Source organism: Manis javanica, chromosome 8, assembly GCF_040802235.1.
Source record: "Manis javanica isolate MJ-LG chromosome 8, MJ_LKY, whole genome shotgun sequence".
Classification (NCBI taxonomy): Eukaryota; Metazoa; Chordata; class Mammalia; order Pholidota; family Manidae; genus Manis; species Manis javanica.
Genome location: NC_133163.1, coordinates 44723983 through 44749293, shown reverse-complemented (window position 1 = coordinate 44749293; position 25311 = coordinate 44723983). Strand labels below are relative to the sequence as shown.

The 25311-nt window shown below is 38.6% G+C and overlaps 1 protein-coding gene across 9 annotated transcripts in view; it reads right to left on the bottom strand.

Moving 5' to 3' along the window:
* The window catches only part of WDHD1 (WD repeat and HMG-box DNA binding protein 1), an 80663-nt gene that overhangs the window by 39253 nt on the left and 16099 nt on the right, over positions 1-25311 (bottom strand). For all 9 annotated transcript variants that reach the window (XM_073211219.1, XM_073211221.1, XM_073211216.1 and 6 more), the window contains one exon: positions 1718-1925. In XM_073211219.1, coding sequence (XP_073067320.1) covers positions 1718-1925 — 208 coding nt within the window. The remainder of the gene's footprint in view (positions 1-1717; positions 1926-25311) is intronic.

The following is a 25311-nucleotide window of genomic DNA, read 5'->3' as shown; positions in this document are numbered from 1 at the left end:
AGCTTGATTGCTCCCTAATATTTAAAACTTCTGTTGAAATTGATGATAAATACAGTTCTGGATAATGTATCAATATTAGGAAAGTCTGCAAACCTCAGTGAACCACTATTTTCCAAATTATCGATGCATTATGTTACCAAATAAAACAGCTAAAAATACATTCAGAGTTCAAGTTAGACCAAGGGATTTTAATGTAATAGAGTTGAGAAGTTCACTGAAAAGTTTTCAGATTCCACATTGCAAGTAATCTTTAAGAACCTATCATTTATTGAGTTTTGGTGCAATATCAAAGAATATCCATAGTTATTTCAATAGGCTATTAAAATAATTATCCATTTCCAAACCACATGTTTGTGTGGGGCTTCATTTTTTTCATATTCTTCAAACAAAAACAATATATGGCAGTAAACTAAATCCTGAAGCAGATGAGAGAATCCAACTGTCTTCCAGGCCAGGCATTAAAGAGATTTGCAAAAAGGTAAAATAATGCCACTTTTCTTACTGAATTTTTCAATTAAAATATTACTTATGTTTTCATAAATGGAATGTTATTTTAAATTGAATCAATATTTTTTTCAGTTTCTCAGTTTTAATTTCTAAATGGCAAATACGGATATAAGTCCATAAACAACTCGCTTTGTGGTCCTCAAAAAATTTTTAAGACTGTGAAAAGCTCCTGAGACCAAACATTTGAGGACTGCTATCCTATAAAACCTGTATGATTTAAATGCAGTACAACTTACCACTGTACACTGGCATTTGACTTGGTGAAGCTGAAATGTATTGTTTTAGCATTAACTTGAAGGTTTTAAATTACAATCCTGATTTCCTTAACATGCCATAGTATTCAGGTTACCTATTTCTTCGTGAGTTAGCTGGTAGCTGTGCCTTTCAAAGAATTTATCTTTTATCTAAGTTGTTGAAGTTATGGGCACAAGGTGTTCATAATATTCTTCTATTATGCTTTTTTATTAATGGCAGTGTTATCTCACAGAAAAATGTGAGTTAGATGTTATTTTATATTTTCTAGCAGATATTTTTTAAATAGCAAAAAGAAAAGGTACAGGTAATTTTAATAACATACAGTATTTAAAATATAATTTCAACATGTACTCCATGTAAAAACATGACTAAAATATTTTAGATTCTTTTTTTCATACTGTCTTCAAATCTGGTTGCATTTTACCATTACATTTCTCAATTCGAACCAGACACATTTTAAGTGATCAATAGCCATAGGTGGGTAGTGGAAAAGATATTAGCTAGTGTGGGTCTATAGGACCTATGGTGATGACCCCCTCTTTCATTACTTATGTTAGTCATTTTTGTCTTTCTTTCTTTATCAGTCAGGATAGATTTGCCAATTCTATCTGTCTTTTCAAAGAACAAAGCTTTTGATTTCACTGACTTTCTCTGTAGTTTTTTGGTTGTCAATTTCATTGAAGTCTGTTCTTTCCTATTTCCTTCCCTCTGCTTGCTTGGGGTTTAATTTCATCTTCTAGTTTGTTAAAGCAGAAGCTTAGAGCACTAATCTGAAACCTTTCTGACATAAGTATTTAATGCTATAAAATTTCCCTCTATATACTGCTTAGCTATTCCACAAATTCAATAATGACTTTAAACAATAGGGTTTTTTTGTTTAAATAATAGTTTTAATAAATAATTGTAAATATTAATCAACAGAATGGATCATCACATCCACAAAGTCAGGTCATACCAATTGGGGATTCATCTTTGTAAAGGAGGAAACTTTGCTGTCTAGGAAGACCAGAAGCCAGCATGGCATCATCAGCCACTTCCTCATGATTTAGAATCCCTTTTGAAAAAGAGGTCTCAACTGCATTTTCATTTAGAAAATCACCAGCATTACTTGTATCATCTCCATCAAAAAGTTCACTGTAATCCTTTTCGACTCTGCTAGATACCTTGAACAAATTTATACAAATTAGAAAGAGTTAGTGAACTATTTGTATAAACTCAATTTACTCAAAAGGCAATTTTTTAAATACACACATATAAACTTTACCAAGTAAACAAATGCTTTCATAAGAATAATTAGTAAATGTATTTTTGAGGATTGTATTTATATACAATCCTAGTCCTTAAAATGGCTTTTTGTCTACAGATGGTCAGGACTACAGACAGACATGTAACAAATACTATATATACCTAAATATATGGCAAGATTTTACTCCCCAAAAGTCATACTCCAAAAAGAAGTCACTTATAGGTCCTTACCTCATCTCTAATTATAAGACATTCTCTCATTTACTTTTATTTTGAACAAGATACTGTTTAGGTAAGACATGTTTACTTTAAATGATCTCAGTTAAAGCTAGTTTATTTTTCTGATGCTTACTGAAGTAAATAGAACCAAAAGAAGAACAAAGGCAGCAAAAAAAATCAACAGTAATCACTGTTGCCTACGATTATGAACATACCATCGCAGATATTGAATGTCACTGTAACAGTTTTTGTTTTTTTCTTATTAAGGTATCATTGATATGACTTTTATGAAGGATTCACATGAAAAACAATGTGGTTAATACATTCAACCATATTACTGAGTCCCCCTGCTCATACCCCATTGCAGTCACTGTCCACCAGCGTAGCAAGATGCTAGAGTCACTACTTCTCTTCTCTGTGCTACACTGTCTTCCCCAGGATTCCTCCCACACCATGTGTACTAATCATAATACCCGTCAATCCCCTTCTCCTTCCCTCCCTCACCCCATCCCATTGGTAACCGCTAGTCCCTTCTTGGAGTCTGAGTCTGTTGCTGTTGTTTCTTCAGTTTTGCCTCATTGTTACACTCCACAAATGAGGGAAATCATTTGGTATTTGTCTTTCTCTGCCTGACTTATTTCACCAAGAATAATAACCTCGAGCTCCATCCATGTGGTTGCAAATAGTAGGATCTGTTTCTTTCTTATGGCTGAATAGTATTACAATGTGTATACATACCACCTCTACTTTATCCATTCATATACTAATGGACACTTCGGTTGCTTCCATATCTTGGCTATTGTAAATAGTGCTGCGATAAACATAGGGGTGCATATGTCTTTTTGAATCTGAAAACTTGTATTCTTTGGGTAAATTCCTAGGAGTGGAATTCCTGGGTCAAATGGTATTTCTATTTTTAGTTTTTTGAGGAACCTCCATATTGCTGTCCACAATGGTTGAACTAGTTTACATTACCAGGAGCCGTGTAGGAGGATTCCCCCTTTCTCCACATCCTCACCAGCATTTGTTGTTCCTAGTCTTTTCGATGTTGGTCATCCTAATTGCTATGAGGTGATATCTCATTGTGGTTTTAATTTGCATTTCCCTGATGATTAGTGATATGGAGCATCTTTTCATGTGTCTGTTGGCTATCTGAGTTTCTTCTTTGGAGAATTGTCTCTTCATACTCTCCACCAACTTTTTAATAGGGTTATTTGCTTTGTAGGTGTTGAGGCATGTGAGTTCTTCATATATTTTGGATGTTAACCCCTTGTCAGATATGTCATTTACAAATATATTCTCCCATACTGTGGGATGCCTTTTTGTTCTGCTGATGGTGTCCTTTGTTGTACAGAAGCTTTTTAGCTTGATGTAGTCCCATTTTCCATTTTTACTTTAGTTTCCCTTGCCCGAGATGCATTCAGGAAGAAGTTGCTCATGTTTATATTCAAGAGATTTTTGCCTATGTTTTCTTCTAAGAGTGTTATGGTTTCATGACTTAAATTCAGGTCGTTGATCCGTTTCGAGTTTACTTTTGTATATGGAATTCAACAACAATCCAGTTTCATTCTCTTACATGTAGCTGTCCAGTTTTGCCAATACCTGTTGTTGAAAAGGCTGTCATTTCCCCAATGTATATCCATGGCTCCTTTATCATGTATTAATTGACCATATATGCTTGGGTTTATATCTGGGCTCTCTATTGTGTTCCACTGATCTATGGATCTGTGTCAGTACCAAATTGTCTTGATTACTGTGGATTTGTAGTAGAGTTTGAAGTCAGGGAGCATTATTCTTCCTTCTCAGGATTGCTTTTGCTCTTTGGGGTCTTTTGTGGTTCCATATGAATTTTAGAACTATTTGCTCTAGTTTGGTGGAGAATGCTGTTGGTATTTTGATAGGGATTGCACTGAATCTGTAGATTGTTTTAGGAAGGATGGCCATTTTGATAATATTAACTCTTCCTATCCATGACCATGGGATATATTTCCGTTTATTGGTATCATCTTTAATTTCTCTCATGTGTGTCTTGTAGTTTTCAGGGTATAAGTCTTTTACTTCCTTGGTGAGGTTTATTCCTATGTATTTTATTCTGTTTTATACAATTGTGAATGGAATTGTTTTCCTGATTTCTCTTTCTGCTAGTTCATCATTAGTATATAGGAATGCAACATATTTCTGTGTATTGATTTTGCATCCTGCAACTTTGGTGAATTCAGATATTAGTTCTAGTACTTTTTGGGTGGATTATTTAGGGTTTTTTATGTCCAATATCATGTCATCTGCAAAAAAAGTGATAGTTTAACTTCTTCCTTGCCAATCTGGATGCCTTTTATTTCTTTGTGTTGTCTGATTGCCATGGCTAGGACCTCCAGAACTATGCTGAATAAAAGTGGGGAGAATGGGCATCCTTGTCTTGCTCCTGTGTAACTGGTTTTTAAGATCACTTTAAAAAGTGAACAGTAAGCAGATACAATGTAGAAATCATAAGTTACTCCTACAGAATGAATAAAAACTGTACAAATGCTAAGCCAATAGAAATTTATAGTTCAGTATAAAATTCTTATGAGAACATCATTAATGGATTAAAAAGTGACTGCATCATAAAACTTTTAGATGGAAGTACTTATGATTGGGTTATAGAAATTGATGCTTAAGGAAGCGAGAGAAAAAATACTTCTAAACTCATATATTTAAACATGATTTGATATGATTAAGTAAATTAATAACTAGATGTTATAAAGATATTTCAGCTATTTCATCTATAGTCCTGAAGTCTCTGTATTCAAGTTGCTTAAAAATTTTTTTAGGGTTTTTTAATTAAAAAATGAGGGTTCTCACCTTACACTTATGATGAGGGCCATGCAGTGTTAGAGATGTTATGATAGAAATATGTACTGTAAGGAGAAACAGCAAAAAGAAAAGAATGGGCAATTCTGGATAGAAGTGATCTCCAAAATCAAAACTGTTTCTCCACTTACTTTTTATCAGTGTTACACATATACATGTTAGTCAAACTGTGGTACAAGATTTATTATAAAAATGAAAACAGGCATGCAGAGAGATTAAAGACAGTGCCATGAGAGGTGAGACAGAGGACTCCTCCCAAAAGCAGATATAATACAAAAATATAGTTAATAAAACTAATCCTGAAAGAGCAACAGGAAAGAAGGCTGCATCAGACTGCACACAGCTGGAGAAAAAAGAACACCTCACAAAACAGGGTAATGTACTGAAGCCGTGATACAGCGGGACCTAAGACCTTCCCCCACCCCAGCTCATTGACCTAAGAGAAACGGAGTGGGGAATGGGTGGGAGCCTGGGACTACTGAACATCCAGCCCTGGAGGTCTGCTCTGGGAGCACAAACCTACATTGCAGGGTACTCTGGAGATGAGTGGGATTTGAAAGCTAAGACAGGCAGAATACTTGGAGAGGCTGAGATGCCAGCCACTTGTACAAAACAGGGATCTACAACCAGCTGTTCTGGGACTAAAGAAGGCAGGCAGTCCTAGAGACTTCCTAAGAGTGAGACGGCTGTAAAGGGGTTAGGATTGCACAGAGCTTGCTACTCAGGAGAAAGGATAGGTGGACAAAACTGTCCAGGTGTACTCTGCCCAGCAGTTTGGGAACTTACAGGCCTTCTGGCACTCCTTCCACTGGCTGGCTATACAGCTCCAAGGACACCCCTGTGATATGCAGTGTGCTGTGCCTTACTCCCGGCTGGCCAGCAGCAGCCCCTAAACCGGCAGTCCCTGCTCTGGCATCAGGCCAGCCAGAGGGAGGCCCTGCCTACAGCAGCTACAAACGAAAAGCATAGAGGCTTCCACCTGTGTGCTCGGCCTACTGGTTCTGGCAGTGGAGACAGGCACAGCAGCCAGGAAGCAGGAAACAGCTATTTCCTTGCTCCAGGCATCAGCACCACTCCCCTGCGACCTCCAACATCACTCCAGGGGCTGAACAGCTCCAGAGAGTAGAGCTTCTGGGAACTAGAGGGCACCATATACAAATATGAAATGTCAAAGGAACCTGGTTCAAACCAAAATCCTACAAAGACCAGAAAAAGGGCCAAGTGAAACTGAACTCACAAATCTTCCTGAAAGAGATTTCAAAATAAAAATCATAAACATGCACATGGAGGTACAGAAAAATATTCAAGAACTCAGGCAAGATTTCAGGATGGAGATACAATCATTAAGGAATACAATATATGAAATGACACATACAATGGAGGGATTTAAAAGCAGATTAGATGTAGTAGAAGAGATGGTAAATGGAATAGAAATTAGAGAAGAGGAATACAAGGAAGCTGAGGCACAGAGAGAAAAAAGGATCTCTAGGACTGAAAGGATACTGAGAAAACTGTGTGACCAATCCAAACAATATTTGCATTATAGGGGTACCAGAAGAGACAGAAAAAGGGATAGAAAGTGTCTTTGAGAAGGTAATTGCTGAAAACTTCCCTGATCTGCAGGAGATAATCTCTCAGGCCATGGAGGTGCAGAGACCTCTCAACACAAGGGACCCAAGGAAGACAACCCCAAGACATATAATAATTGAAATGGTAAAGATCAAGGCTAAGGACAGACTATTAAAAGCAGCCAGAGAGAGAAAAAGATCACATACAAAGGAAAACCTATCAGGCTATCAACAGACTTCTCAACAGGAACCTTATAGTATAGAAGGGAGTAGCATGATATATTAAATGCAATGCAACAGAAGGGCCTCAAACAATACTCTACCTGGAAAGATTATAATCTAAATTTGAAGGAGGGATTAAACAATTTCCAGATAAACAAAAGCTGAGAGTATTTACCACCCAAAAACTGTCACTACAGTGTATTTTGGAGGGACTGCTATAGATAGACGTGTTCTAAATAGTTGTCACCAGAGGAAATAAAACCACAGTAAAGAAGGTAGGACAAGAGAGAGAGAAACAGACAGAAAGTGTCTTTCAGGAGGTAATTGCTGAAAAATACCTTAATCTGGGGAAGGAGATAATCTCTCAGGCCATGGAGATCCACAGATATCCCAACACAAGGGACCCAAGGAAGACAACACCAACACATACAGTAATTAAAATGGCAAAGATCAAGGATAAGGACAGACTATTAAAAGCACCCAGAGAGAGAAACAAGATCACATACAAAGGAAAGCCCATCAGGCTAACAGCAGACTTCTCAGCAAAAACCTTACAGGCCATAAGGGAATGGCATGATATACTTAATACAATGAATCAGAAGGGCAACGAACCAAGATTACCTTATATGGAAAGATCATCATTTAATTTGAAGGAGGTATTAAATAATTTCCAGATAAGCAAAAGCTAAAAGAATTTACCTCCCACAAATCATTTCTAGCCTCTTTTGGAGGGACTACTATGGATGGAAGTGTTCCTAAGGTTTCAAAGCTGTCACCAAGAGGTAATAAAAACCACAGTAAAGAAAGTAGAAGAGCTAATTACTAAGTAAATGCAAAATTAAATTAATTATCCCCAAGGTCAATCAAGGGATAGAAAAAGAGTACAGAATATGATACCTAATATATAAAGAATGGAGGAAGAAGAAAGACGAGGAGAAAAAGAAAAGAAACTTAAGATTGTGTTTGTAATAGCATATTAAGTGAGTTAAGTTACATCTTAGATAGTAAGGAAGTTAACCTTGAACCTTTGGTAACCACAAATCTAAAGTCTGCAAAGGCAATAACTACATACTTATCGATAATCACCCAAAATGTAAACAGACTGAATGCACCAATCAAAGACATATAGTCACTGAATGGATTAAAAAAAAAGACCCATTTACATGCTGCCTACAAGAGACTCACTTTAAACCCAAAGACATACACAGACTAAAAGTGAAGGGATGGAAAAAGATATTTCATGCAACTAATAGAGAGAAAAAACCAGGAGATGCAGTACTTGTACCAGACAAATTGACTTCAAAACAAAGAAAGGCTGAAGAGACAAAGAAGGACACTGCATAATGATAAAGGGGTCAATCCAACAAGAAGATATAACCATTATAAATATCTATGCTCCTATCACAGGAGCACCAACACATGTGAAACAAATACCAACAGAATTAAAGAAGGAAACAGAATGCAATGCATTCATTCTAGGAGACTTCAACATACTACTCACTCCAAAGGACAGATCCACCAGACAGAAAATAAGTAAGGACACAGAGGCACTGAACAACACACTAGAACAGATGGACCTAACATACATCTACAGAACTCTACACCCAAATGCAGCAGAAAACACATTCTTCTCAAGTGCACATGGAACATTTTCAAGAATAGATCATATACTAGGCCACAAAAAGAGCCTCAGTAAATTCAAAAAGATTGAAATTGTGCCAACCAGTTTCTCAGATCACAAAGGTATGAAACTAGAAATAAATTACACCAAGAAAATGAAAAATCCAACAAACACACGGAGGCTTTACAACATGCTCCTAAATAACCAATGGATCAATGACCAAATGAAAACAGAGATCAAGCAATATATGGAGACAAATGACAATAATTCAACACCATAAAACCTGAGGGATGCAGTCAAGGCCATGCTAAGAGGAAAGTATATTGCAATACAGGCCTACCTCAGGAAAGGAGAACAACCCATGTAAGCAGTCTAAACTCACAATTAATGAAACTAGAAAAAGAAGAACAAATGAGGCCCAAAGTCAGAAGTAGGGACATAATAAAATTAGAGCAGACACAAATAAAATTGAGAAGAAAACAATAGAAAGTATCAAGGAAAGCAAGAGTTGGTTCACTGAGAAAATAAACAAAATAGATAGACCCCTAGCAAGACGTATAAAGAAAACAAGACAGCCTACACACACAAAAAAAAATCAGAGAGGCAGAGCCAGGATGGCGGCGAGAGTAGAGCAGTGGAAATCTCCTCCCCAAAACACATAGAACTATGAAAATATAACAAAGAAAAATCTTCCTAAAATAGAGACCAGAGGACACAGAACAACATCCAGACCACATCCACACCTGCAAGAACCCAGCACCTTGCAATGGGGGTAAGATAGAAGCCCCAGCCCGGCGGGACCCGAGCACCCCTACACCCGGCACCCGGCGGGTGGAAAGAAACCGGAGCGGTTATTTTTTTTTTTTTTGGCGAGTGCTTTTTGGAAGCCTTAAAGGGACAGGAACCCCGTTGCTAGGGAGGCAGAGTGGCGGGACCGGTGAGCGGGTGCATGGAACCGGCGCCTGAGGACAAAGAATATCGCGCATTTTTCCCTACGGGACCGGTGGGCGGGTGCCTGAGACCGGCGCCTGAGGATGGAGGAAATAGCGCGTTTTTCCCCTTTTTCTATTCTCTTTTTGGCGAGTGCATTTTGGAAGGCTTAAAGGGACAGGGACCCCGGTGCTAGGGAGGCAGAGCAGCAGGACGGATGAGCGGGTGCCGAAGACCGGCACCTAAAGACAAAGAATATCTAGCGTTTTTCCCAGCGGGACCGGAGGGCGGGTGCCTGATACCAGCTCCTGAGGACGGAGGAAATCGCGCATTCCCCCCCCCTTTTTTTTTTCTCTTTCTGGAAGCCTTAAAGGGACAGGGACCCTGGGGCTAGGGAGGCAGAGCAGCAGGACCGGTGAGCGGGTGCCTGGGACCTGCGCCTGAGGACAAAGAATATCGCGCGTTTTTCCCTGTGGGACCGGTGGGCGGGTGCCTGAGACCAGCACTAAGGACGGAGAAAATCGCGTGTTTTTCCCTTTTTTTTCCCTCTTTTTGACGAGTGCTTTTTGGAAGCCTTAAAGGGACAGGGACCCCATTGCTAGGGAGGCAAGACGGCGGGACTGGTGAGGGGGTGCCTGGGACCGGTGCCTGAGGACAAAGAATATCGCGCGTTTTTCCCTGCAGGACCAGTGGGCGGGTGCTTTTTGCTTTTTGGAAGCCTTGAAGGGACAGGGACTCTGGTGCTAGGGAGGCAGGGCAGCAGGACCAGTGAGCGGGTGCCTGGGACCGGCGCCGGAGGACTAAAAAAAAAATCGCGTGTTTTTTTCTTTTTTTTTTCTGTTCCCACTCTCATTGTTGCTGTTGTTGTTTTGGTTTGAAGAGTGCATTTTGGAAGTCTTAAAGGGGCAGGACAGATCACTTAGACCAGAGGCAGGGAATATGGGGATCTCTGGGCACTCTAACCCCCTGGGCAGCAGGGAGCACAGAGGCCCCTTACGGAGATAAATAGCCTCCTAGCCGCTCCCACTCCAACGGGGCTCCACCATTTTGGAGGAGCAGCCTGAGCCAGGCCACGCCCAGAGCAACAGCGGAGATAAACCCCATAGCAACCGGGCAGGAAGTAGAAGCCCTGTCTGCACACAGCTGCCCAGCACAAGGCACTAGAGGTTGCTATTTTCCCAGGAGAGGAAGGCCACAAACCAACAAGAAGGGAAGCTCCCCCAGCGGTCACTTGTACCAGCTCTGCAAACTATCTCTATCACCATGAAAAGGCAAAACTACAGGCAGACAAAGATCACAGAGACAACACCTGAGAAGGAGACAGACCTAAACAGTCCTCCTGAAAAAGAATTCAAAATAAAAATCATGAACATGCTGACAGAGATGCAAAGAAAAATGCAAGAGCAATGGGATGAGATGCAGAGAAAAATGCAAGAGCAATGGGATTAAGTCTGGACGGAGATCACAGATGTCAGGAAGGAGATCACAGAAGTGAAACAATCCCTGGAAGGATTTATAAGCAGAATGGATAAGATGCAAGAGGCCATTGAAGGAATAGAAGCCAGAGAACAGGAACGTATAGAAGCTGATATATAGAGAGAGATAAAAGGATCTCCAGGAATGAAACAACACTAAGAGAACTATGTGACCAAGCCAAAAGGAATAATACTCGTATTAAAGGGATACCAGAAGAAGGAGAAAGTGGAAAAGGGATACAAAGTATCTTTGAAGAAATAATTGCTGAAAACTTCCCCAAACTGGGGGACGAAATAATAGAACAGACCATGGAATTACACAGAACCCCCAACAGAAAGGATCCAAGGAGGACAACACAAAGAAACATAGTAATTAAAATGGCAAGGATGAAGGACAAGGAAAGAGTTTTAAACGCAGCTAGAGAGAAAAAGGTCATCTATAAAGGAAAACCCATCATGCTAACATCAGACATCTCGACAGAAACCCTACAGGCCAGACCAGAATGGCATAATATACTTAATGCAATGAAACAGAAGGGCCTTGAACCAAGCATACTGTATGCAGCACGACTATCATTTAAATATGATGGCGGGATTAAATAATTCCCAGACAAGCAAAAGCTGAGGGAATTTTCCTCCCACAAACCACCTCTACAGGGCATCCTACAGGGACTGCTCTACATGAGAGCACTCCTAAAAAGAGCACAGAACAAAACACACAACATATGAAGAATGAAGGAGGAGGAATAAGGGAGAGAAGAAAAGAATCTCCAGACAGTGTATATAACAGCTCAATAAGCGAGCTAAGTTAGGCAGTAAGATACTAAAGAAGCTAACCTAGAACCTTTGGTAACCACAAATCTAAAGCCTGCAATGGCAATAAGTACATATCTCTCAATAGTCACCCTAAATGTAAATGGACTTAATGCACCAATCAAAAGACACAGAGTAATAGAATGGATAAAAAAGCAAGACTCATCTATATGCTGCTTACAAGAAACTCACCTTAAACCCAAAGAGAAGCATAGACTAAAAGTCCAGGGATGGAAAAACAAATTTCAGGCAAACAACAGTGAGAAGAAAGCAGGGGTTGCAGTACTAATATCAGAGAAAATAGACTTCAAAACAAAGAAAGTAACAAGAGATAAAGAAGGATACTACATAATTATAAAGGCCTCAGTCCAACAAGAGGATATAACCATTCTAAATATATATGCACCCAATACAGGAGCACCAGCATATGTGAAGCAAATACTAACAGAACTAAAGAGGGAAATAGACTGCAATGCATTCATCTTAGGAGACCTCAACACACCACTCACCCCAAAGGATAGATCCACCGGGCAGAAAATAAGTAAGGACACACAGGCATTGAACAACACACTAGAACAGAAGGACATAATAGACATCTATAGAACTCTACATCCAAAAGCAACAGGATATACATTCTTCTCAAGTGCACATGGAACATTCTCCAGAATAGACCACATACTAGCTCACAAAAAGAGCCTCAGTAAACTCCAAAATATTGAAATTCTACAGACCACAAAGGTATAAAAGTAGAAATAAATTCTACAAAGAAAAAAAAAGACTCAAAAACACATGGAGGCTTAACAACATGCTACAAAATAATCAATGGATCAATGAACAAATCAAAATAGAGATCAAGGAATATATAGAAACAAATGACAACAACAACACTAAGCCCCAACTTCTGTGGGATGCAGCGAAAGCAGTCTTAAGAGGAAAGTATATAGCAATCCAGGCACACTTGAAGAAGGAAGAACAATCCCAAATGAATAGTCTAACATCACAATTATCAAAACTGGAAAAAGAAGAACAAATGAGGCCTAAAGTCAGCAGAAGGAGGGACATAATAAAGATCAGAGAAGAAATAAACAAAACTGAGAAGAATAAAACAATAGAAAAAATCAACAAAGCCAAGAGCTGGTTCTTTGAGAAAATAAAATAGATAAGCCTCTAGCCCAACTTATTAAGAGAAAAAGAGAGTCAACACAAATCAACATAATCAGAAATGAGACTGGAAAAATCACGACAGACTCCACAGAAATACAAAGAATTATTAAAGACTACTATGAAAACCTATATGCCAACAAGCTGGAAAACCTAGAAGAAATGGACAACTTCCTAGAAAAATACAACCTCCCAAGACTGACCAAGGAAGAAACACAAAAGTTAAACAAACCAATTAGGAGCAAAGAAATTGAAACAGTAATCAAAAAACTACCCAAGAACAAAACCCTGGAGCTGGACGGATTTACCTCGGAATTTTATCAGACACACAGAGAAGACATAATACCCATTCTCCTTAAAGTGTTCCACAAAATAGAAGAAGAGGGAATACTCCCAAACTCATTCTATGAGGCCAACATCACCCTAATACCAAAACCAGGCAAAGACCCCACCAAAAAAGAAAATTACAGACCAATATCCCTGATGAATGTAGATGCAAAAATACTCAATAAAATATTAGCAAACAGAATTCAACAGTATATCAAAAGGATCATACACCATGACCAAGTGGGGTTCATCCCAGGGATGCAAGGATGGTACAACATTCGAAAATCCATCAACATCATCCGCCACATCAACAAAAAGAAAGACAAAATCCACATGATCATCTCCATAGATGCTGAAAAAGCATTTGACAAAATTCAACATCCATTCGTGATAAAAACTCTCAGCAAAATGGGAATAGAGGGCAAGTACCTCAACATAATAAAGGCCATATATGATAAACCCACAGCCAGCATTATACTGAACAGCGAGAAGCTGAAAGCATTTCCACTGAGATCGGGAACCGGACAGGGATGCCCACTCTCCCCACTGTTATTTAACATAGTACTGGAGGTCCTAGCCACAGCAATCAGACAAAACAAAGAAATACAAGGAATCCAGATTGGTAAAGAAGAAGTTAAACTGTCACTATTTGCAGATGATATGATACTGTACATAAAAAACCCTAAAGACTCCACTCCAAAACTACTAGAACTAATATCGGAATACAGCAAAGTTGCAGGATACAAAATTAACACACAGAAATCTGTAGCTTTCCTATACACTAACAACGAATCAATAGAAAGAGAAATCAGGAAAACAATTCCATTCACCATTGCATCAAAAAGAATAAAATACCTAGGAATAAACCTAACCAAAGAAGTGAAAGACTTATACTCTGAAAACTACAAGTCACTCTTAAGAGAAATTAAAGGGGACACGAATAAATGGAAACTCATCCCATGCTCATGGCTAGGAAGAATTAATATTGTCAAAATGGCCATCCTGCCCAAAGCAATATACAGATTTGATGCAATCCCTCACAAATTACCAGCAACATTCTTCAACGAACTGGAACAAATAGTTCAAAAATTCATATGGAAACACCAAAGACCCCGAATAGCCAAAGCAATCCTGAGAAAGAAGAATAAAGTAGGGTGGATCTAACTCCCCAAATTCAAGCTCTACTACAAAGACATAGTAATCAAGACAATTTGGTACTGGCACAAGAACAGAGCCACAGACCAGTGGAACAGATTAGAGACTCCAGAAATTAACCCAAACATATATGGTCAATTAATATTTGATAAAGGAGCCATGGACATACAATGGCAAAATGACACTCTCTTCAACAGATGGTGCTGGCAAAACTGGACAGCTACATGTAGGAGAATGAAACTGGACCACTGTCTAACCCCATATACAAAGGTAAACTCAAAATGGATCAAAGACCTGAACGTAAGGCATGAAACCATTAAACTCTTGGAAAAAAACATAGGCAAAAACCTCTTAGACATAAACATGAGTGACCTCTTCTTGAACGTATCTCCCCGGGCAAGGAAAATAACCGCAAAAATGAGCAAGTGGGACTACATTAAGCTGAAAAGCTTCTGTACAGCGAAAGACACCATCAATAGAACAAAAAGGAACCCTACAATATGGGAGAATATATTTGAAAATGACAGATCCGATAAAGGCTTGACATCCAGAATATATAAAGAGCTCACACGCCTCAACAAACAAAAAACAAATAACCCAATTAAAAAATGGGCAGAGGAACTGAACAGACAGTTCTCTAAAAAAGAAATACAGATGGCCAAGAGACACATGAAAAGATGCTCCACATCGCTAATTATCAGAGAAATGCAAATTAAAACTACAATGAGGTATCACCTCACACCAGTAAGGATAGCTGCCATCCAAAAGACAAACAACAACAAATGTTGGCGAGGCTGTGGAGAAAGGGGAACCCTCCTACACTGCTGGTGGGAATGTAAATTAGTTCAACAATTGTGGGAAGCAGTATGGAGGTTCATCAAAATGCTCAAAACAGACCTACCATTTGACCCAGGAATTCCACTTCTAGGAATTTACCCTAAGAACGCAGCAATCAAGTTTGAGAAAGACAGATGCACCCCTATGTTTATCGCAGCACTATTTACAATAGCCAAGAATCGGAAGCAACTTAAATGTCCATCGTAGATGAATGGATAAAGAAGATGTGGTACATATACACAATGGAATACTACTCAGCCATAAGAAGTGGAAAAATCCAACCATTTGCAGCAACATGGATGGAGCTGGAGAGTATTATGCTCAGTGACATAAGCCAAGCGGAGAAAGAGAAATACCAAATGATTTCACCTATGTGAGGAGTATAGGAACAAAGGAAAAACTGAAGGAACAAAACAGCAGTGGAATTACAGAACCCAAAAATGGACTAACAGGTACCAAAGGGAAAGGAACTGGGGAGGATGGGTGGGCAGGGAGGGATAAGGGGGGGGAAGAAGAAGGGGGTATTAAGATTAGTATGCATGGGGGGGATGGAGAAAGGGGAGGGTGGGCTGCACAACAGAGAGGACAAGTAGTGACTCTACAACATTTTGCAAAGCTGATGGACAGTAACCGTAATGTGGTTGTTAGGGGGGACCTGATATAGGGGAGAGCATAGTAAACATAGTATTGTTCATGTAAGTGTAGAATGAAAAATTAAAAAAAAAAAAAAAGAAAGAAAGAAAAGGGGGATTACTCCTTGATAGGATAAAACTATTGGTAAATCAAAGATCAACGCGTGCTTTAAATATCCTTAATGTTGATCACTTAAAGGGTGTCAGATGATCAGCTATGGAGGTACTCTTTTCTGATAATATTCCTTTCTCTTAATTAAAAAAAAAAAAAAAAAAGAAAAGAAAAGCAGTTACTGTGTGACCTCGAATGAGTTCTGCACAGTGCTATAGAGGGCATGTCAAAGTGTAGGAAAAGGGTCTGTTTGTTTCTATGCAGAAGATCAAGACCTAGCTTGGATACCCAGAAAATGAACTAAGATACGATATGAGGAGGAGCTTCCAGCATCAGCACTCTCTGGAGGACTTGTGCCGGGGGATGATAATTAAAAAGCCTCCACAGGGATCCGGACGATGCTGCGGTTGTGGCTGCATCCAGCCCACCGTCTCCTGGACTTGCCATAGGAATGAGGAGGGAGATGTCTAGGCTGGCATGTGCATACAGTGAGACAACGAATTTGACCGGATCTGTACTATTGGAACTCAACCAGGAGTTGGGAGGGGTGCAAGTTGTAGCACTCCAAAATCTTACAACGATAGACTATCTATGGTTAAAAGAACATATGGGATGGGAACAGATCCCAGAAATGGGCTGCTTTAATTTGTCTGATTTCTCTCAGACTGTTCAAGTACAGGTGGACAATATCCACCATATCATAGACAAATTTTCACAAATGCCTAGGGTGTCTAAATGGTTTTCTTGGCCTCACTGTAGATGGATGGTAATTATAGATTTGCTTTGTTTATGTCACCGTATTCCTATTATGTTAATATGTGTGTGCAAATTAGTTAGTAGTTTAAAACCTATACATACTTAAGGTACTCTACAAGAAGATATGTCAAAGAAATAATCAGTCCTCCCATGTTTCCTTCCATGTGCTACATCTATAGCTTTTCTTCTTCCTTCCTAATTACAACCCTTAAATAGAATTCGTGCCTCATATCGAATTTACCGAGTATCATAATTCCTCCAGGTGGTAAAGATACCTCGAGACAAGCGCTGGGCATAGAAGCCACAGGGCATAAATCTGCAAAGAAGTAAAAAGCTAACCTTTGCAAACAATATGGCTTCTCTCTCACTTAAACTTTATATTTCCCTGTATGGCCCCGGAAGATGACTGGTTAGCCAGAGACGGGTAAGATTCCTCAAGGGAGGAACAACCTAAGACAGGCACAGTCGCAGGGGGGCCATCAGGTGAGAATTTGGGGATCAACAGAGGTGAGGCTCAGAACCTCACCTCCCCTGCTTTGAAGGAAATCTTCTGCATCCGTGGATATCTTGCTGCCCTTGTCTAGCCTGGATTAATACTTAGTCCATAGGCACACACCTGATCATCTGATCATCTACATTTGCCCTCTTACAGCACTAAACTATGTTTTCTACCTTTATCTTGCATCTACCTACCACTTCAGCATTTTATTAAAAATAAAAATAATAATAATAGTAGGAGAAATGGGGGATCAACATGTAGATCAAGTACAAAATCAAACGAATATTCATATTTGACCTGATTGTTTATAGGTCATATTGCATGATCAAAACCGAAAGTTTCTGTGATGACTGCCCTTGTACTATTCACCATGTAAGAATTTATTCACTATGTAAGAATTCGTTCACCATGTAAGAACTTGTTCGTTATGCTTCAGAAGATTGGAGACTGACGAGAATTAGGCTTGAGATGGATTAATGATTGTACATTGAGCGTTGACCCCCCTATACTGAATTTTACTGTTGTTAACAACCATTTGATCAATAAATATGAGAGATGCCCTCTCAAAAAAAAAATAAAATAAAAATAAAAATAATAATAATAATAAAGGGAGAAATGTGGGATCAACATATAAATCAAGTACAAAAATCAAATGAATATTCATATTTGACCTGATTGTTTATAGGTCATAATGCATGATCAAAACCGAAAGTTTCTGTTATGAATGCCGTTGTACTGTTCACCATGTAAGAATTTATTCACTATGTAAGAATTCGTTCACCATGTAAGAACTTGTTCGTTATGCTTCAGAAGATTGGAGACTCACAAGAATTAGGCTTGAGATGGATTAATGATTGTACATTGAGCATTGACTCCCCTATACTGAATTTTATTGTTGTTAACAACCATTTGATCAATAAATATGAGAGATGCCCTCTCAAAAAAAAAATGTCAAGGATCGAGGACAAGGAAAGAGTTTTAAAGGCAGATAGAGAGAAAAATGTCACCTATAAAGGAAAACCCATCAGACTAACATCAGACTTCTCGACAGAAACCCTACAGGCCAGACCAGAATGGCATGATATATTTAATGCAATGAAACAGAAGGGCCTTGAACCAAGGATACTGTATCCAGCACAACTATCATTTAAATATGATGGCAGGATTAAACAATTCCCAGACATGCAAAAGCTGAGAGAATTTACTTCCCACAAACCACTTCTACAGGGCATCTTACAGGGACTGCTCTAGATGGGAGCACTCTTAAAAAGAGCACAGAACAAAACACAAAACATATGAAGAATGGAGGAGGAGTAATAAGAAGGGAGAGAAGAAAGGAATCTCCAGACAGTGTATATAACAGCTCAATAAGCGAGCTAAGTTAGGCAGTAAGATACTAAAGAAGCTAACCTTGAACCTTTGGTAATCACGAATCTAAAGCCTGCAATGGCAATAAGTACATATCTCTCAATAGTCACTGTAAATGTAAATGGACTTAATGCACCAATCAAAAGACACAGAGTAATCGAATGGATAAAAAAGCAAGACCCATTTATATGCTGCTTACAAGAAACTCACCTCAAACCCAAACACAAGCACAGACTAAAAATCAAAGGATGGAAAAACATATAGCAGGCAAACAACAGTGAGAAGAACGCAGGGGTTGCAGTACTAATATAAGACAAAATAGACTTCAAAACAAAGAAAGTAACAAGAGATAAAGAAGGACACTATATAATGATCAAGGGCTCAGTCCAACAAGAGGATATAACCATTCTAAATATATATGCACCCAACACAGGAGCACCAGCATTTGTGAAACAAATACTAACAGAACTAAAGAGGGAAATAGACTGCAATGCATTCATCTTAGGAGACTTCAACACACCACTCACCCCAAAGGATAGATCCACCAGGAAGAAAATAAGTAAGGACACAAAGGCATTGAACAACACACTAGAACAGAAGGACCTAACAGACATCTATAGAACTCTACATCCAAAAGCAACAGGATATACATTCTTCTCAAGTGCACATGGAACATTCTCCAGAAGAGACCACATACTAGCTCACAAAAAGCGCCTCAGTAAATTCGAAAAGACTGAAATTCTACCAACCAATTTTTCAGACAACAAAGGTATAAAACTAGAAATAAATTCTACAAGGAAAACAAAAAGGCACACAAACACAAGGAGGCTTAACAACATGCTTCTAAATAATCAATGGATCAATGAACAAATCAAAATAGAGATCAAGGAATATATAGAAACAAATGACAAAAACAACACAAAGCCCCAACTTGTGTGGGATGCAGCAAAAGCAGTCTTAAGAGGAAAGTATATAGCAATCCAGGCACACCTGAAGAAGGAAGAACAATCCGAAATCAATACTCTAACATCACAACTATCAAAACTGGAAAAAGAAGAACAAATGAGGCCTAAAGTCAGCAGAAGGAGGGACATAATAAAGATCAGAGAAGAAATAAACAAAATTGAGAAGAATAAAACAATAGCAAAAATCAACGAAGCCAAGAGCTGGTTCTTTGAGAAAATAAACAAAATAGATAAGCCTCTAGTCCAACTTACTAAGAGAAAAAGAATCAACACAAATCAACATAATCAGAAATGAGAATGGAAAAATCACGACAGACTCCACAGAAATACAAAGAATTATTAAAGACTACTATGAAAACCTATATGCCAATAAGCTAGAAAACCTAGAAGAAATGGACAACTTCCTAGAAAAATACAACCTCCCAAGACTGACCAAGGAAGAAACACAAAAGTTAAACAAACCAATTACAAGCAAAGAAATTGAAACGGTAATCAAAAAACTACCCAAGAACAAAACCCCGGGGCCGGACGGATTTACCTCAGAATTTTATCAGACACACAGAGAAGACATGATACCCATTCTCCTTAAACTGTTCCAAAAAATAGAAGAAGAGGGAATACTCCCAAACTCATTCTATGAAGCCAACATCACCCTAATACCAAAACCAGGCAAAGACCCCACCAAAAAAGAAAATTACAGACCAATATCCCTGATGAATGTAGATGCAAAAATACTCAATAAAATATTAGCAAACCGAATTCAAAAATATATCAAAAGGATCACACACCATGACCAAGTGGGATTCATCCCAGGGATACAAGGATGGTACAACATTCGAAAATCCATCAACATCATCCACCACATCAACCAAAAGGACAAAAACCACATGATCATCTCCAAAGATACTGAAAAAGCATTTCACAAAATTCAACATCCATTCATGATAAAAACTCTCACCAAATGGATATAGAGGGCAAGTACCTCAACTTAATAAAGGTCATATATGATAAACCCACAGTCAACATCGTACTGAACACCAAGAAGCTGAAAGCTTTTTCTCTGAGATCGGGAACAAGACAGGGATGCCCACTCTCCCCACTGTTATTTAACATAGTACTGGAGGTCCTAGCCATGGCAATTAGACAAAACAAAGAAATACAAGGAATCCAGGTTGGTAAAGAAGAAGTTAAACTGTCACTATTTGCAGATGACATGATATTGTACATAAAAAACCCTAAAGACTCCACTCCAAAACTACTAGGACTGATATCGGAATACAGCAAATTTGCAGGATACAAAATTAAAACACAGAAATCTGTGGCTATCCTATACACTAACAATGAACCAATAGAAGGAGAAATTAGGAAAACAACTCCATTCACAATTGAATCAAAAAGAATAAAATACCTAGGAATAAACCTAACCAAGGAAGTGAAAGACCTATACCCTGAAAACTACAAGACACTCTTAAAGAGAAATTAAAGGGGACACTAACAAATGGAAACTCATCACATGCTCTTGGCTAGGAAGAATTAATATTGTTCAATTGGCAATCCTGCCCAAAGCAATATTCAGATTTGATGCAATCCCTATCAAATTACCAGCAACATTCTTCAACGAACTGGAACAAATAGTTCAAAAATTCATATGGAAACACCAAAGACCCCGAATAGCCAAAGCAATCCTGAGAAAGAAGAATAAACTAGGGGGGATCTCACTCCCTAACTTCAGGCTCTACTACAAAACCACAGTAATCAAGACAATTTGGTACTGTCACAAGAACAGAGCCACAGACCAGTGGAACAGATTAGAGACTCCAGACATTAACCCAAACATACATGGTCAATTAACATTTGATAAAGGAGCCATGGACATACAATGGCAAAATGACAGACTCTTCAACAGATGGTGCTGGCAAAACTGGACAGCTACATGTAAGAGAATGAAACTGAACCACTGTCTAACCCCATACACAAAAGTAAATTCGAAATGGATCAAAGACTTGAATGTAAGTCATGAAACCATAAAACTCTGAGAAAAAAACATAGGCAAAAATCTCTTACACATAAACATGAGTGATCTCTTCTAGAACATATCTCTCCGGGCAAGGAAAACAAAAGCAAAAATGAACAAGTGGGACTATATTAAGCTGAAAAGCTTCTGTACAGCAAAACACACCATCAATAGAACAAAAAGACGTCCTACAGTATGGGAGAATATATTCAGAAATGACAGATCCGATAAAGGCTTGACATCCAAAATATATAAAGAGCTCACCCACCTCAACAAACAAAAAACAAATAATCCAATTAAAAAATGGGTAGAGGAACTGAACAGTTTTTCAAAAAAGAAATTCAGACTGCCAACAGACACATGAAAAGATGCTCCACATCGCTAATTATGAGAGAAATGCAAATTAAAACTACAATGAGGTATCACCTCACACCAGTAAGGATAGCTGCCATCCAAAAGACAAACAACAAATGTTGGGGAGGCTGTGGAGAAAGGGGCACCCTCGTACACTGCTGGTGGGAATGTAAATTAGTTCAACCATTGTGGAAAGCAGTATGGAGGTTCATCAAAATCATCAAAACAGAACTACCATTTGACCCAAGAATTCCACTCTTAGGAATTTACCCTAAGAATGCAGCACTCCAGTTTGAAAAAGGCAGATGCACCCCTATGTTTATCACAGCACTATTTACAATAGCCAAGAATTGGAAGCAGCCTAAGTGTCCATCAGTAGATGAATGGATAAAGAAGAGTGGTACATATATACAATGGAATACTATTCAGCCGTATGAAGAAAACAAATCCTACCATTTGCAACAACATGGATGGAGCTAAAGGGTATTATGCTCAGTGAAATAAGCCAAGCGGAGAAAGAGAAATACCAAATGATTTCACTCATGTATGGAGTATAAGAGCAAAGGAAGAACTGAAGGAACAAAACAGCAGCAGAACCACAGAACTCAATAATGGACTAACAGGTACCAAAGGGAAAGGGACTGGGGAGGATGGGTGGGTAGGGAGGGATAAGGGGTGGGGAAGAAGAAGGGGGGTATTAAGATTAGCATGCATGGGGGGCGGGGGAAAGGGGAGCGCTGTACGACACAAAGAAGACAAGTAGTGACTCTACAACACTTTGCTATGCTTATGGACAGTGACTGTAATGGGGTTTATAGGGGGGACCTGGTATAGGGGAGAGCCTAGTAAACACAATATTCATCATGTAAGTGTAGATTAATGGTAACAACAACAACAACAACAAAAAAGCAGGTCCTGTGTGGTGACCTCCAATGAGTTCTACACAATGGTATAAAGGACATATAAAAGTGTAGGCAAAGGGTTTGTTTGTGCTTATACAGAGGATCAAAGCCTAATTTGGCTACCCCGAAAATGAACTAAGATACAATATGAAAAAGAACTTCCAACATCAGCACTCTCTGGAAGATTCATGCCAGAGGATGATCATCAAAAATCCCCAACAAAGATCCACGCACTGCTACAGGTGTAGATGCACTCATCCCACCGGGTTCCTGAACTTGCCATGGGAATGAAGAAGGAGATATCTAAGCTGGCCTGTGCATACAGTAAAACAACAAATTTGACTGGATCTACACTGTTGGAACTCAACCAAGAATTAGGAGAAGTGGAAATTGTAGTGCTCCAAAATCTTACAACTACAGACTATTTACTGTTAAAAGAACATATGGGATGTGAACAGTCCACAGGAATGGGTTGTTTTAATTTGTCTGATTTCTCTCAGACTATTTAAGTTCAGTTGGACAATATCCACCATATCATAGATAAGTTTTCACAAATGCCTAAGGTGCCTAACTGGTTTTCTTGGTTTCACTGGAGATGACTGGTAATTATAAGTATGTTTTGGTTATGTAACTGTATTCCTATTATGTTAATGTGTGTGTGCAATTTAATTAGTACTTTAAAACCTATACATGCTGAAGTTACTATACAAGAAGATATGTTAAAGAAATAATCAATCTTCCCATGTTTTCTTCCATCTGCTACTTCTATAGCTTTTCTTCTTCCTTCCCAATTACAACCCTTAAATAGAATTCGTGCCTCATATCAAATTTACCATGTATCACAATTCTTCCAAGTGGTAAAGATACCTCAAGACAAATGCTGGGCATAGAAGCCACAAGGCATAAATCTGCAAAGAAGTAAAAAGCTAACCTTTTCAAACAATATGGCTTCTCTCTCACTTATCAACTTTACATTTCCCTGTATGGCCCCGGAAGATGACTGGTTAGCCAGAGACAGGTAAGATTCCTCAAGGGAGGAACAACCTAAGACAGGCACAGTCGCAGGCGGGCCATCAGGTGAGAAATTGGGGATCAACAGAGGTGAGGCTTAGAACTTCTCCCCCCCTGTTCTGAGAGAAATCTGCTGCATCCGTGGATGTTTTATTGCCCTTGTCTAGCTTGGATTAATACTTAGTCTATAGGCACACACCTGATCATCTACATTTGTCCTCTTCCAGCACTAAACTATGTTTTCTATCTTTATCTTGCATCTACCTACCACTTCAGCATTTTATTAAAAATAAGAAGAAGAAGAAGAAGAAGAAGGGAGAAATGTGGGATTCACATATAAATCAAGTATAAAAATCAAACAAATATTCATATTTGACCTGATTGTTTATAGTTCATAATGCGTGATCAAAACCAAAAGTTTCTGTGATGACTGCCCTTGCACTGTTCACCATGTAGGAACTTATTCGCTATGTAAGAATTTGTTCACCATGTAAGAATTTGTTCGTTATGCTTCAGAAGATTGGATACTGTTGAGAACTAGGCTTGGGGTTGATTAATGATTGTGCATTGAGTCCCCTATACAGAATTTTATTGTTGTTAATAACCATTTGATCAATAAATATAAGAGATGTCCTCTCAAAAAAAAAAGAGAAAGTACAACACAGAAAATATAATCAGTAGTTCTACCATCTACGTTGACAGATAGTAACTACATTCATTGGGGTGAGGATTTATTAATATAGATAACTGTCGAGTTACTATGTTGTATACCTGAAACCAAGGTAATATTGTATGTCAACTATACTTCATTAAAAAATATATATATTAAAAAAAAAAAGATACGGTATGAAGAAGAACTTTCAACATCAACATCCTCTGGAAAAGTCATTCCAGAAGTTGAACATCAAAATACATCAACAAAGATCCTGGTGCTGCTGCAGTTGTAGCTGCAGTCATCCCACTGGTTCCTGGACTTGCCATTGGAATGAAGAAGGAGATATCTAAGCTGGCCTGTGCATACAGTAAAACAACAAATTTGACTGGATCTATATTGTTGGAACTCAACCAAGATTTAGGAGAAGTGCAAGTTGCAGTGCCCCAAAATCGTGCGACTATAGACTATCTACTGTTAAAAGAACACATGGGATGTGAACAGTTCCCAGGAATGTGTTGTTTTAATTTGTCTGATTTTTCTCAAACTATTCAAATTCAGTTAAACAATATCCATCATATCATTGATAAATTTTCACAAATGCCTAGGGTACCTAACTGGTTTTCTTGGTTTCACTAGATATGGCTGGTAATTGTAGGTCTGCTTTTGTTATGTAGCTGTATTCCTATTATGTTATGTATGTGCTCAATTTAATTAGTAGTTTAAAACCTATACATGCTTATGTTATTCTACAAGAAGATATGTTAAAGAAATAATCAATCTTCCCATGTTTTCTTCCGTCTGCTACTTCTATAGCTTTTCTTCTTCCTTCCTAATTACAACCCTTTAGTAGAATTCATG